We start from the raw sequence: 15,904 nt of genomic DNA, 5'->3' as shown, positions 1-15,904 counted from the left end.
GGATCTCAACATGTTAAATAATTACCAACTATGTCATACCATATCTACAAAGAAACTGTGGAAGGTGTACAACTGCAGAGGTCAAAAGATGAATTCCCAAAGTTAAAGTCGGGCACCAATCCAGTACCTTCTAGGGACAGCATAAGTGGTAATCACATTAACCGGAGATTAAGATCAATTACCCAGATTCTTGACAGTACTTGTAACAAAGAAAATTAGCAGTTATGTAAAGAAATAAACAGAATGACAATTTATTTTTTTTAATGTTCTAAATATTTGGCATAAGGTGTACCTTGCCTTAGAAATCTTGAAAAGTGTTTTTCAAAATGATTTTCAAAACATATTAAGAGTTTTAGATCTACTTGATTTCCATTCTACATTATCCCCCATATGTCTCAATTTTATATTACTAAATATCAAAAAAATGAAGTATTCCTCTTCCTTAATGTAATGCCAAATAAAAAATACTACACTACTAGTATATAGCTATCATTCTAAAAATATTTCAATGCAGCCAACAGCCCTAACTTTAGGGCATGATCAGGAGACAATCCAAACAGAACAAATTAGAATACTCCTATTTCACAAAGTATTATGCTTTGTTCTTTTCAGATTACTATTCACCCCAAATCACTGCAATATATGTAATAAAGACAATGATCTTTCCCTGTAACCACACACAAAAAAAGCATGCAGAATACCCACCTTCACTAGAAACAGTAATTGTATACTTATAGTATACAGTAAAGTATTCAGGCATTTTTAATGATTATGTTAAACCAATTTTTAGTCATGTATGTTAAGTGAATATACTTAGTACTTGAAAAACTACTGGTTCTACCACCTACTAATTTTAACACACATCACGGTATCTTGTGTCCTCTTCCTAAATAGCATAATTATCAAGAGAGGAAGACAAAATATATTAAAAATGAAGACAATCTCACCAAGTTTCCTAACCTTGTTTTGTTGTCTCTGTCTTCGTAATGTGCATATTGCTAGTGACTGAGCCTTCTTCATCACCCTTCTCGCTCAGTTCCTCCCTGAAGACCTTTGGGGGCTATAAAACAACTATTCTTGATATTAAGTTAGCCTGAATTACAAGTCAAGGGACACAAAAAGAGATACTGGAGCTAAAGGAAGATACACAGAGATGAAGACAGTGAAAAGTGCAAAATAGAGAACAGTTGACCCCCACCAATAATGACCAGTCAACTCCGGAGCAGACAGAGGTCCCTATCTAGAATTTGTACCAGTAACACATGAAGACAGGGTCACAAATCAATGTCCAAATCTCTCAATCCTCAGGTTTTCTAACTTATTTTTAAATAAAACTCAATTTCATCTCTGAATAGTTTTAAAAAATTCTTTCAAATGAGCAGAGCTTATTTCCTATTTACATATACAACAATAAGAATGAAAAAACTCTCTTTACTCCCTCTAGAATAGTCAGGAATACAAATAGCAGTACACTTGTAATACTCATGAATCTTACCTCACCCCGACCCTTGCATACATACTAATTTCACAGGATACTAACAGACCCCAGAGAGCAATCATTTCATAAAAGAAGACAATTTCAGTTATTTTTCTGACCCCTCCCACTGTGTCCACAATTATATCTGAGAGGTCAGTGTGCTGAGTCTGGCAAGGACAATAGCAAAGAGCTCACAAAACACTTAGTACTAAGCCAAAATCCTCTCACAATAGCAAGGTGTCAATTCATTCCAAATTTTCACTCACAAGGCTTAAGCTATCAATGTAAAAATATGGTAGTACTGCTTCAGTAACCATAACCTCTTCATATTTTCTTAGTTGCTCACATTGACAGCTTTATTGCATACTGCTGCTTCTGGTAAGAAGTAAATCCAGGGACCATACCATTTTATCTCAGACATAACATTTACTAGTTTCGAAGCATGACAGAAATGGAAAAATATATATATATTAGAACAAGAACAATTTATGTTAATTTCCACAATCTGTTTCCTTTGTGAGCAGCGCCTGATTCTATTAAACTTAACACATTTAATTTCATTCCTATGCTTAGGGGAAAAAAAAAATCAAAAGAGGGACTAACTTACAAAGTATACAAGAATATATAATTTTATAATACATAGTTCCAGTGTTCACTATAACTTCATCCAATGAAACGTTTTCTTCCACAGAAGCTGGGAAGGACATTCCTTATAAAAATGAAGCAGAACTTTTCCAATGAACAAATACAACTTACTCCCAAAGGATCTGAAAGGTCTGCCTTACAAGCATAAACTACCGCTAACATGCTGAATGGAGGAGGTTTGTAAGTGGCTACTGCCGGAGACCTCTTCCGCTCTTCTCGTTATTAGTGAATCCATCACACACAAAACCTAAGAGAAAACTGCAGATGTCGTTAAAGTAAAACTCGGCATGCTCCACTCGTAATTGTCTAAGGGAGCCATTCCAAAGGCAAAATTACCAGAAGTGATCTCTTTCATCTAAAGTGACCAAAGAAACAAAAAAGCCCACCCCAGACCAGAAGGCGGATGCTGCTGCTCAACCATCAGATGGACTTCAGAGGCAATAAAAAAAAGTGTGACAACAGCAATAATTCAAGTAAAGTATGTGTGAAAATTTAACACGCCACTTTCAAGTTAAGACCAACGTGAAGGGGACCAAGGATTTTCATATCAGAGTCAAAAAAAAAGGCATTATCACCAAATGTTAATTCACTTTACGGTCATCAACAAGAATATTGTATATATTTTTGCACCTTGCGCTTGAAAAAGCAGATAAAATATTTAATATGTACTTTACAATGTATATAATGAGCTGAGCATACAGGATGTGTAGAGATTATATCAAAGTAGTAGACAGTTAGGGGTCTGTGCAAACCCTGCAAAAATAGTACTTCAGGAATCTGCTAATTAAAAAAACAAAAACAAAAACAACTGGCTGTTTAGAAGTGATACAATTCAAACTACCACAAAATACAAAGAGCTGAAAAAATGTATACCATTCCAACAACATATATAAGTTATTAAATAAAGATCTGATTTAAAAGAATATAAATGAAGCCTTTAAGTAGGTCTTTTCTACATGCATATTATTATTCTTCATTAAAGAAAAAGTAGATAAAAAGGCCATTGGTAATTGCTTTGTTAACATTTGTAGAAAATGCCAATTCTCTGGTCACGAACTCCACTAAGTTTAGCACTTAAGGTCTCTGCAGTGTTACAAACGTAATTTAAAATACTGTTAATTCTATAACTCCATTGGTAAAATAATGTGACTTGGAATATGGCAGTCTTCATGTTGAGGGCAATGATCCACAGTTCTAGTTTGTTTTCACTTTCTTGGGCAGGAGCGGTTATCCAGAAGAACAGCACCCTCCTCCACTGCTCTGGGCTTGCGGCTCATCGTCAATAATCTGCACACCTCGTCGGGCAGCCCCAGGCTGGCTGGAACCATTGCCTTTGGCCCTCTCATCCACCTGCGCTGTTTCTATCATCCCTGAGAGAAGGAGAAAGCAAAAACTATTAATACCACGATCTTTCAGTTTTCCCTTTCTGCAATCTCTGTATGCCACTGTATTTCTAACTTTGAACTAATAAAAAAATTTTAAGAAATACTACATCAGCTCACTAAAATAGTTTTAATTTTTAAAAAATTAAAAATTTTTTAAATAATTAAAAAATATGTATTAACAAGTAGTAGGCATATTTTCCCAATAATTTAATTGTCACAGTGACTCAGAGAAAAGAATTTTTTTCTGCTTTGGACATAAGAGAGTACACACATATAAGCTTAAAGATGTTTCCAAACATAAATAAGTTATACAAGTTCAAATTATTGCAAGTGAAAGATCAAAGAGAGTTAAAGATGGAGTTCCAAGAAGAATAGGGGTTTGAATGTATGGTGCAGACCCCGTTTGTTATCTCTGAATCCTGTATCAGGGTACCCAGCCGAAGTCCCAGCTCCACTTTGGATTCAGTTCCTGCTCAGGTGGACCCTGGGAGCAGTGATGACAGTTGAGGTGGTGGGGCTCCTGTCACTCCTGTGTGGGATGTCCATTCATCTTTGAATTCCTGGCTTCAAGCTCAACACTAGCTGTTGAGGGTATTTGGGAATTGAACCAAGGAACACAAAATTTCTGTCTGTCTCTCCATTTTTCAAGTGAATAAAAAAAAAGAAAGTAAATTTTTAAAAAAGATTTACTTTATTCTTTTATGGGAAAGCCAGATATACAGAGGATATACAAATATACAGAACACTTCCAGGAGAAAACATAGACACACCCACACTCCCTTTTTGGAATGTGATGGGGAATACCACATTAGGACTTTGCCAGCCAATGGAATGGGGACATACAATCTCGGACTGTGAAACTTCAGCATCGAAGTAACAGTAAGCCTTTGCTCTTTATAAAGTTAGTTTCTCTCAGGTATTTTGTTGTAGTAATAAAAAGTTAGTAATGCACTAAATCTGAAAACACTTACTTTTACAAAGGTCAAGGAAGAGCTCCTCAATTCCTTTGTTCTGTTTGGCTGAAGTGTGATAATGTTTTGCTCCCACAGATTCTGCATACCTGAAGAACAAGTGACTTCAGTGACAAATGTAAAACAGTTTTCATGTTTTCTGTCACAACTGTTATTTAACATTTAGTACAGCAGGAATCTGATTGTTAATTTACCCAAGTTCACCAAAAACTGAAAGTATACAGCTTTCAACTTCTATATAAATTTTAAATATATAACAAGACTTGGAATTTGTAGATGTAGAAACCTAATAATTTATGCCTCACCGACTCCAACAGCACAATGCAGAGTTTTGAAAGATGCCTGAATGGCACTGTCAATTGTAATTCTCCAGAGGGAAGAGATGGAAACGGGCAGACAGGACCCGACACTTACGATTCTGCTTCTTGAATGGAGACGTGTCTCTCCTTTTCCAAGTCTATTTTATTACCTAATTCGAAAAAATTAAATATTAACCTTTAACATCAATTCACTTTATAAAATTAAGCAAATTCTAAATATACAATTGCCAATTACCTGATGAAATAATATAAGTCCCCGTCATTTTACATGTATTTTCAAAGTAAAGACGACCCCACTTATTGAGAATCCACCATGAGTGTCAAGGTAAATGCCCCTTCCTCCCTCAAATGGATCACTGCATACCTGTCTCCAAAATCTGCAGATTCTTTCAGAGAAATAGAACCCTCCAGAAGGGTGAGCACTATTCTTGGTAACAGAGGTCAAGGACCAATGGGGGAACCTAAGGACAAGCCTATAATTTTGGGGCACATAAAATGGTCAAAAATAAGAGCAAAAAATTTTTTCTGTAGTCCACAATTAACTGAATAATTAAACATGGTTATCTGTTTACTAAAAGATATGAAGCTAGCCTCTCGGATCCAATATGATTTTGCTTCCTTAAGTACCCTGCCACTGTAGGAGGGCGGATGACAGCATTCCCTAAAGACCAATTTTAGTGGCCAGTACTGTGGTACAGCAAGTTAAGCTACTGCCTGCAGTGCCGGCATGCTCCATGGCTACAGCTCCACTTCTAGCCCAGTTACCTACTAACCAGCCTGGAAAAGCAGCACACTGCCCAAGGACGTGGGACTCTGAGACCCAGGTGGGAGACCTGGACGAAGCTCCTGGACACCATGGCCCTTTGGGGAGTAAACCAACAGATGGAAGGTCTCTCTCCATCTTTGTTCCTCTGCCTTTCAATAAAAATTTTAAATCTTAAACAAATGAGAGAAACTGCAAAACGTGGACTCATTACTGAACACAGAAAGGCGGGTTCCAGTGAGCTGCCCAGGTGTGCAGTGCTAAAGGAAATGGAGACATTCAAGATGAATAGGGAAGACCAAAGGAAGCACACTTCAAACCAGTATTTTCTTTTCTACTACTATGAAAAAAAAGAAACCTTAATTAAGATAATCTCTTCCTGGAACCTTAAGGAGTTTAGAGGACAATTTCAGGTAAAGCACTGAAGTAAGTACACAATGAAAGATTCAATGTTTGGCCCTTAGAAGTATAAAGACAGAAACTCTGCAATAATTTCTGAAATAAGCTGAGCACCTAACTGCTGACAGTTATAATAAACTAGTTACGACTACTACGTGATGAGAGAAAGGCAAGGAGACAACACTAAGGCCGGGCGGTGTTAATGATGTCATGAGCTCTGTCATCCATCTGTCTCAGCAAGAAGTTCTCATTTCCTACACCGTATGTCATCAATGAAATTTTTAATTTCCTAAATATTACTTCCAATATATCTAACAGTAACCAGAAGGAAAACGTAGTTTCACTCTACCAACAATGCAAAAGGCACCACCTAGTGGTCGCCGTATCACAAAAAGGTACAACAATCTGCCTACAGAAGCCTGCAGGGTGGTCCCCCTCAGATTCCAAGACTTTTATACCAATGAACTGGAACCCTATGACTTCTTTCCTAGGTCTTTAACATTTTATTTTCCAAACTCTTCCATAATCAACACCTATAAGGAAAAGATGGGTGTGGAGAAGTTGAGACAATTATTTTACTGTTTCAAATGAACTTTTGGGGGTAATTATTCAGACTTGCTTTATTATTTAGTGAGATTCCAAATTGCACTGATTTCAACATATCAGGTTATCATTAAAATAACTTCTAATAACCTAATTACTGTAAACCCCTTCACTAAATTACTACTTTGATCAACATTCATAACGAACTGATAGCCAATGACGTCACAGAAAACTGATGTACTAGTGACTGATATCCTACCACAGCAAAAAAACATTTCCATTTTAGATTCTTTCAAAAGCAAAACAGTCAAGGGAGTAAGCTTCACAGGCTCATTTTGTTTTGATATAACTGTACAGCTACACAGGAGTCTTTCTGATAGCAGATAACAAGGACACTGAACACAGTAAGCACCTATTCCAAATACTGCGCTATTAAAGTTAAAGTACAAATAGGCTGAGGTGACTAAAGCACAAGAGAGAAAGCTCCTGAGAACAATAAAAAGTTCATCTCCTTTAAACATACATATTTAAATGGCTTAAGAACGTGGACAGGATAGGTCCACTGCTAAGGGTGCGTCTACATGGAATGAGAATCACCTTCGTGGCGGGGGAGCAGGGCAGAGGGCAGTTTTCACTAAGCTTTCAAATTGAGTAAAAATGGCTTTTAAATCCTGATTCACTTCACATCTGTCATATTTGAGGAAAATTACTTACTTTCTATTAGTCTCACTTTGTATAAATGATGCTAATAAACTTCACAGGGTTGATAGGAAAATTATTTAAGACCTAGTAAATATCACATGCTCAATAAAAAAGTCACTAATATCTGTTCTATTCATCATAGTGAATAATCAAATGAAAATTAGTGTTATGAATTAAAATTCATAAAAACAACACACTCTTATCACCACCTAGCTGGCTTCATCTCACTCATTTAGTTCACCCAATACTCACTCTGAACTTCCTTGAATCTAATTAAGGTTTGCCTTCATGTACTATATTCTACCTTGCCATTTAATAACATTTATCATACAATACAACAGAAGCTTACTTTTCTCAATCTCCCTACACACACACACACACACACACACAAATCCTGAAACAACCAGGACCACATCTATTTTGTGCACTCATTCACTTCACTATGGCCAAAGCCTGATGTATAACAAGCAACATAACAAGAGTATTGACCAAGAATATGGACGCGATGTAATGGGCAGAACTGAGTTAAAATCCAAGTTAAACTTCTAATTAACCATTATCTTTGAGAAGTTCAAGCCCCTTTTGCCTATTTCCTCACCTGTAAAACAGAAATTGTCTTTCTGAAATGTTGTCAGGATGGTTAGATGACTTAATAAATTGTCCTTCTTACACAAGAGACTGGCACTAAATATATGGCAACTATGATTACTAACAAATACACACACATATTAATGGAAGACTAGATGCAGAAAATTAGCAAGAACAACCAAGGCCAAGAGTGCCAACCAATGGATTAGTGACAACACACAAGGAAAAGGATCTGTTGTGAAATACTAGGCTGTCTGACTACAGGGTAACACATGGTTATCAGTGGTTTGCCAAAGGCCTTGTAATCATACAAAGACAATGAGTCGACATGGCTGCTGTACACTTGATGCGGTGTTGGACTCTCTTATTAGAACAGTGTGAGGATGTTTTACAAAGATAGCATGTCCAGTGACTTTTAGATTCCTACTTTAGGAGACACACAGGAACACAGCTAAGAGAAGACCATTAACATGATGAGTCTGTCTGACAAGTATGACAAATGAGAAACTGCTGAAGGTGTAAGACTTGAAACAGGAGGCTTCAATGTTTAAGCTTGTTTTACACAAAGAGAAAGGAATACTTGTGACAAGTCAATCTCTACACCACGTTGTTACAAATCATCCCACAATCTGCACAATCCTGTGTACCTTTATTTCAAATTTAGTAATAAAACAGAAGAGAGAATATACACAGAAAAATTATAGAGTAGAAAATAAAGAATCAAGTGGTTGAGAAAATAATACAAATGGCCATTAACAGCAAAATGGATAACCTGTGGAATATCCACAGTATATTATTCTAGAAGGTTTAGCTACCATTGTGGTATATAGTATGCCAAGCCTCCACTTGAAGTGCCAGCATCCATATGGATACCAGCTTTGAGTTCCGGTTGCTTTACTGCCCATCCAGTTCCCTACTAATGTGCCTAGGAAAGCAGTGACAGATGGCTCCACTCCTTGGACCCCTACACACATATGTGTGTTCTGGAAGAAGCTCCAAGCTCCTGGTTTTGGACCAGCTCACCTCCAGCTTGCTGCAGCCATTTGGGGAATGAACCAGCAGATGGAAAACTTTTGTCTCTCTCTGTAAATCTTCCTTTCAAATAAAAATAGTAAAAAAAAAAAAAAAAATACTAGAGAGGCCAAGCAGCTACATAGCAAGGCTAATCGTCTGTCTGTGGTGCTGGCATCCCATATGGGCACCAGGTTGTAACCCAGTTGCTCCATTTCCAATCCAGCTCCCACATGGGGAGACCTAGAAGAAGCTCCTGGCTCCTGGCTTCAGATCAGCTTAGCTGTGGCTGTCCAGGCCCTAGAGAACGAAGCAATAGAAGGAAGATCTCTATCTCTCCTTTTCTCTCTGTAAAATCTGACTTTCAAATAAAAATAAATCACTTTTTAAAATGCTAGAGGCAAAAAGACAAAAATGAGTAAAATCATACACAATAGCATAGCACAAGCCTGTAAATAAACGGTAAAGCCAAAGATGCCAGACACAAGTTTATACTCAATTCCTTCTACATAAAATTCAAAACAAAACTAAAGCCGACACTAAAACATCAAGATAATGACCGGGAATGTGGAATGATGAAGGGACAGCAACTGTGACAATGTTGGAATAACAAAGCAAAGGCAGGGATTCAAGGGTACTGTTTCTATTTCATAAAATTTTCATGTTGTAAAAATTAGGTTACTGACAATTTACATGCTTTTCTGTACATACATTTCAATAAAACATTCATTTAAAGCTTAATAAATGAAAATTATAAGGAATATAGTATCAGCAGAATTTGGAGAAAAAATTTCAAATTAGTAAAATAAAGTGACATTTCTGATAAGAACAGGCACTACAAGTCTTCCCACAGTGTATCATGACATGATGACCTACACTGGTGCTACGTCACATTAGGTAAGCTCTTCTCAAACACCAGTGTATGTATAAGCTGACTCAGAACTCACAATAGTGCCTAGACACTGTGGAAGGAAGCAAAGTAGGATGAAAAGAAGGAATTAATCCCTAGTCTCATTTACAGAGATTCTCACTTAGTACATCTGGAATGAGCCCTGAGAAACCTAAAAAAAAAAAAAAAAAAAAAAACTATTTTCAGCGTTTCCAGGAATTAATCGGCTTTCCAAATTCTTCTACCTGAATTCTACATAAACTTCCATGTCATACACTCTAAGGGACATGAGTGAGAACTTTCAACATTCTTTACTAAACATCAGTAAACTTTATTGTCAAATAGGTATAACTGACGTTATCTGAAGCACTAAGCTACCAGACACAATATTCTAAACCTTCTCACAAGTAAGAAAATTAAGAAAATGCAATTTAAATGAACTATTCCTGTTTACTGAACCCAGCTACTGTGTTTTAAATGTTACTGTGACTGTGGCCCAATCAGAATCCAATATGAATCATTTTGAGGCTTTGAATTTCTTATCCAAATGTCAGTCATTTCATAGTTCAAAGAGATGATCAGAATTCCAAAAATTTAATCTCCTTTATCTACCCACCATCAAGTTACTAACAAAACTACACAAAATTCACAAATGACTAGCTACTGCTGCTGAATGGTCTACTAGGTGTACCAGTCACAAATACTCCTGCCACCTAAGCCTAAAATCTAGCTCTAGACTATAAAGTGGGGAAAATTATCCCCTTAACTTCTTCCTCCAGACATGCACCCTGATCTGAGACTGCAAAGTTACCCACCTAATGGTAATCAGATGAAGGAAATAAAAACTCCAGTTACGCTCAAAGTAGAATTTCCCCCAGGTGACCACCTCTCAGTCTACCATTTCCGTAAACACAATCTTTGCTCTCCACCAGAAGCTATTCTGATTACTCCCAGGTCCTTCTTACAATAACAATCGTGTTGAAAAGAGCAAAAACAGCACAGACCTATCTGTCCTAAGGATTAGTAAGGATAGAATCAGAAAGACTTCACACCCATTTGCATTATCTTCCTAACACTGGGCAAGTTATTAAATAACTTCAGGCTTCAGCTTCTTTTACTACTGAAGTCCTCACAAGGTTATAGGATTACTTGAGGTAACATCGGTCAAGTTCACCGTAGTCTCTAGTATGTTTTTATTGTTCAATTATTATGTCAAAGAAAGAATAATCAAAAAGAAAAAGGAAACAAAGAGAAAATTTAGAAGCCAGAGTTTTTCTATTCTAACCCATTAGAATCATTCCTCTATCCTCTATTATTTAGATAATGATCTAAAGTTAAGTGAATAGAAAAAAATACTGCTTACATAGTTGGCTTTAATTTTAAAAGTTTTAAAATTCCTTTTTCAAATAGAATTTTATGAAGAAGAAGTAATGTTCAAATTGAAACAAGGCTGGGAAAACTGAATTCTGTCACATTAAGTTGAGCATCCCATTTGCTTCCCAAGTCATTCCTTAAAATGCAAATATTTGAATCTCCTAAAAACACCTCTAAATCCTAAATTATCCAGAATATTAAATAATAAAATAACATTTTTCTATTTAACTTTTTTTTAACCATTTATTATTATTGGAAAGCCGGATATACAGAGAGGAGGAGAGACAGAGAGGAAGATCTTCTGTCCAATGATTCACTCCCCAAGTGAGCCGCAACAGGCTGGTGCTGAGCTGATCTGAAGCCAGGAGCCTCTTCCAGGTCTCCCACGCAGGTGCAGGGTCCCAGTGCTCTGGGCCGTCCTCCACTGCCTTCCCAGGCCACAAGCAGGGAGCTGGATGGGAAGTGGAGCTGCCGGGATTAGAATCGGCGCCCATATGGGATCCTGGGGCGTTCAAGGCAAGGACTTTAGCCGCTAGGCCACGGTGCCGGAACCTTTTCTATTTAACTTTAAAACATGAGCTACTTGTTTATGATACTTTTGATAAAACATTAAGGCAAGGAAAAAAATTTTTTTAAACTAGAAATGCTGGGGCCAGTGTGGTGGTAAAACCCAGCAGGCTCCTCCTGCTGCACTGGAGCACACGGGTGCTGGTGTGAGTCCCAGCTGCCTCACTTCTGTCCAGGTCCCTACTAAGAGTCTGGGAAAGCAGTCAAGAACGCTCACCTGCTGGGGCCCTTACACCGAGGTGGGAGACCTAGAAGTTGTTCCTGGCTCCCAGGTCAGATCAGCTCAGCTCTGGCATTTGGGGCAGTTTGTGGAGGGAATCAGCTATTTGAAGATCTCTGTCTCTAACTCTGACTTTCAAGCAAAATAAATCTTCAACCGAAAAAAAAGAGAGAGAGAGTAAGATGCTTACCAACTATACATAAACAGATTTCATTTCCCAACATTTTCCGTAATTCTTTGACCCAGTTTTTTACCTGTGTACACAAGAGAGCAAATGTTAAAACAAATCCTATTACTATTATAGTACCCCCAAAACTCAACACTGTCAAAATAGTTCACATTTTTCCAACAGTTCATACTTAGTTGTTACTGGGAATGATTCACTTCCAGATCATTTCACTTGCTGTCATATTATATTAGACTGCCAACTACACACAAACACACAGAAAAATTGCATGTTTTTACAAGTACTCACAGAAGTACCTCAAATTACAAATTTTCATAAACTGTCTTTAAATCCAAGCAAAGCTACTCACTAAAACAAAAGCATGTCAACTCTAGCTGCTGAGAAATAGATGACTGAACAAAATTACTTCAGACTTAAGAACAAATGTGCTTAGGGCCTGGTGGCATAGCCTAGCTGCTAAAGTCCTCGCCTTAAACGCCCCGGGATCCCATATGGGCGCCGGTTCTAATCCCGGCAGCTCCACTTCCCATCCAGCTCCCTGCTTGTGGCCTGGGAAGGCAGTCGAGGATGGCCCAATGCATTGGGACCCTGCACCTGCATGGGAGACCCGGAAGAGGTTCCTGGTTCCTGGCACTGGATCGGCATAGCACCGGCCGTTGCGGCTCACTTGGGGAGTGAATCATCGGACGGAAGATCTTCCTCTCTGTCTCTCCTCCTCTCTGTATATCTGACTTTGTAATAAAAAATAAATAAATCTTTAAAAAAAGAAAAAAGAACAAATGTGCTTAAAACAGTCTTTCGCACCCTAACCGGTGCGGAAACAGGTGCACAGGAACTACTGTGGCACAAGGTAAAAGAAAAACGTCCATGGACATCTTGGGAAAAAGGTAGTAGAACAAATTTATTTGTGTACGAAAAGGGTCTTCATCCTTGGTACAAGACATTTTGGCTCAGAAACTTCCATGTCATGGAGTGAACTGCTGTGCAGGTCAGCTGCTCAGCGGGAGCCCTGGCCTTCGATCCACTAGAACCAACAGGACTGTGCAGCTAAGCTAAGAAGTCTCCAGAGTTGGTCATCCACTGTAAAGAACCACTGATGTACAAGGATTTAACCAACAGTTGAATTCACAGCGACAGGCCACAGTTGGTACTCAATTACAATTTAAGCAAATTAATCTTTGGAATTCATAATTTTAAATACCATAATTACAATAAAACAACAGGATAAAGAACAATTTGGACAACTGCTTTTATGCTTTATAATGAAATTTAAGCTATATAGGGTCAAATCACATAGAACATACACACCTTCCTAAAAATACAGAAATTTTAAGTTTCAAAAATTATATTCTATTTGTAGTAAGCACTTACTATGTATCTGGTCCCATGGCATAAACAGAGCAGTTTTACACTCCCATTCTCTGCAAGGATGCAGAGAAACTATCTTTAGTAAACCCAAAATCTTTGTAAGAACAGTTAGTTATTATCACTTTTTCTTTTTAAGTTTTTTTTAAAAAGATTTATTTATTTATTTTTATTGGAAAGGCAGACATACAAAGAGAAGGAGAGACAGGGAGAAAGATCTTCCATCCTCTGTTCAATCCCTAAGTGGCCCCAATGACCAGAGCTGAACCAATCCAAAGTCAGGAGCCAGGAGCCTCCTCCAGGTCTCCCATGTGGATGCAGGGTCCCAAGGCCTTAGGCCGTCCTCGACTGCTTTCCCAGGCTGCAAGCAGGGAGCTGGATGGGATGTGGAGCAGCCAGGACACGGCACCCACATGGGATCCTGGCAGATGTAACTTGAGTATTTAGCCACTAGGTTATCACACCGGGCCCATTACCCTATCTTTATAACAGACTGAACCATAGCTCAATCTTTATACTTCATTTACATAAATGTCTAAGTTTTTTAAAACGTTAGGAAAAATTTGACAATAGTGCTACAAAACATATGTTCTCACCATCTCAAAAGAAACAAGCTTGAATCCAATTATGTTTACCTTCAGTAGGTTTAGCAACCTGTAAGGTAGCAAATTTAAACAACAACCCTGATACTCATGTCCAGTTAGAACCATCTCTACATCCCAATTCTGATCTCCGTACATTTTGTGGTGAGTTAAAGATGGTTACAGATTCACTGTCAGTCCTCCTGCCAAGTAGTAATCAAAATTTTCCCTATTCTTCGAATTTCAGCTGGCCTTGAACTTACTTTAACTAAGAATACACGACTGGAGTAATGCTGTGTCAGTTCCAGGTTAGCAAGGCCTGGCAATGGGGGCAGCATTGTTGCTATAGCGGGGGAAAGCCACTGCCTCAGAGCTGGCATCCCACATGGGCATGGGGTCCAGTGCTGGCCTTTGTGGCCACGAAGGAAGCAAACCAGTGAATAGAAGATTCATTTTCTTTCTGTCCCTTCCTCCCTCCCTCTCTGTAACTCTGCATTTCCAAAAACAAACAAACCCCTCCTAGCAGTTACTCCTTTTATACTCCTGAGACCTATCTATCACATATAAAAGATTATGAGGACAGCATGTGGAGACAGTACTACAGGTTTTCATTTATTTAGAAAAATATGTGTTGGGCCAGGCGGCGTGGTCTAGTGGCTAAAAGTCCTCGCCTTGAACACGCAGGGATCCCATATGGGCGCCGGTTCTAATCCCGGCAGCTCTGCTTCCCATCCACCTTCCTGCTTGTGGCCTGGGAAAGCAGCTGAGGATGGTCAAAAGCCTTGGGACCCTGCATCCACATGGGAGACCTGAAAGAAGTTCCTGGCTGCTAACTGGCTCAGCTTCAGCCACTGTGACCATTTGAGGAGTGAACCAGTGGATGGAAGACATCTCTTTCTCTCTTCCTCTCTTTACAAAGTTGACCTTTTAAATAAAAACAAATCAATCTCAAAAAATTATTTATCTAATTATATCATATTTCAATTTAAAAAATTAAATCTGGGGTGATTACTGGGGGCAGCATATCATAAAGTCATGTGAGATGCCCACATCATACATCAGATTGTTCAAAGCCTGACTGCTCCACGTCCATTCCAACTTCCTGCTAATACACCCAGGGAGGCAGAAAAGGATGCTACAAGTATTTCGGTCAGTCCCTAACACCCACTTCGGGGAGATGCTGGCTCCTAATCTGGCCTAGTCCAACTCTGGCTGTTGTATTTGGGGAGTGGACCAGTAGATGTCAGATCTATTTCTCCTTCTATCACTCTACCTTTCAAATAAATAAATCATAAAAAATTAACTGCAAATTACATATGGTTTCATTCTCCTATTCTTTACCTTTTTCTAACACATCATTAATAATCAAAGACTTAACATATATACCTGCTTCAACAGATATAACTGTGAAAAAGATGAGGAAAAGTCACACTATGTAGGAAAACAATTTCAACAAGCACAGGCCTGTGACTCAAGGCAAGCAAAGCTTCTACCTTGCAAAGCTCCCCTTTGTTCAGCCTGGCTGACACATATTTTCCAAGAAAGCCTTTGGAAAGGTCAAATAAGTAATCCATCCTGATTGCGAAGAGAAGTCAGAGATAAGTGTAACATTAACTCATTTTTGGTTTCAAACAACTTTTTAAAAAAGCTGCATTTATTATGTGCCTTTGAAGAATAATTAAAAACAAAATAAAACAAAACTGAAAAACCACTACCTAGATTGTATTTTTATAACTTGTGTGATACCATCTTGGGAGTCAAGTGAGGAGAAAGTATGTACTTAATTTGGACATTCCTTTTTTCTCTTCATAATAATAGAACAGCCATACCAAATTCTCAAGTGTCCAGTACACATGGAATCAAAGAAAGAAATAATATATCTAAATTTTCTAAAGCTTAAATTCAATTACTTCTCTT

General features: G+C 38.1%; 1 protein-coding gene across 1 annotated transcript in view; it reads right to left on the bottom strand.

Moving 5' to 3' along the window:
* RAB21 (RAB21, member RAS oncogene family) overlaps window positions 1-15,904 on the bottom strand; it is a 30,112-nt gene continuing 14,208 nt past the window's right edge. The window contains exons 4-7 of the mRNA XM_058673875.1: window positions 12,045-12,108; window positions 4,893-4,947; window positions 4,479-4,567; window positions 1-3,492 (exon numbers count right to left, since the gene is read on the bottom strand). Coding sequence (XP_058529858.1) covers window positions 3,350-3,492; window positions 4,479-4,567; window positions 4,893-4,947; window positions 12,045-12,108 — 351 coding nt within the window. The 3' untranslated portion in view covers window positions 1-3,349. The remainder of the gene's footprint in view (window positions 3,493-4,478; window positions 4,568-4,892; window positions 4,948-12,044; window positions 12,109-15,904) is intronic.

Source organism: Ochotona princeps, chromosome 15, assembly GCF_030435755.1.
Source record: "Ochotona princeps isolate mOchPri1 chromosome 15, mOchPri1.hap1, whole genome shotgun sequence".
NCBI lineage: Eukaryota > Metazoa > Chordata > Mammalia > Lagomorpha > Ochotonidae > Ochotona > Ochotona princeps.
The sequence above is the reverse complement of the archived record's forward strand: the minus strand, read 5'-3'. Positions and strand labels throughout refer to the sequence as shown.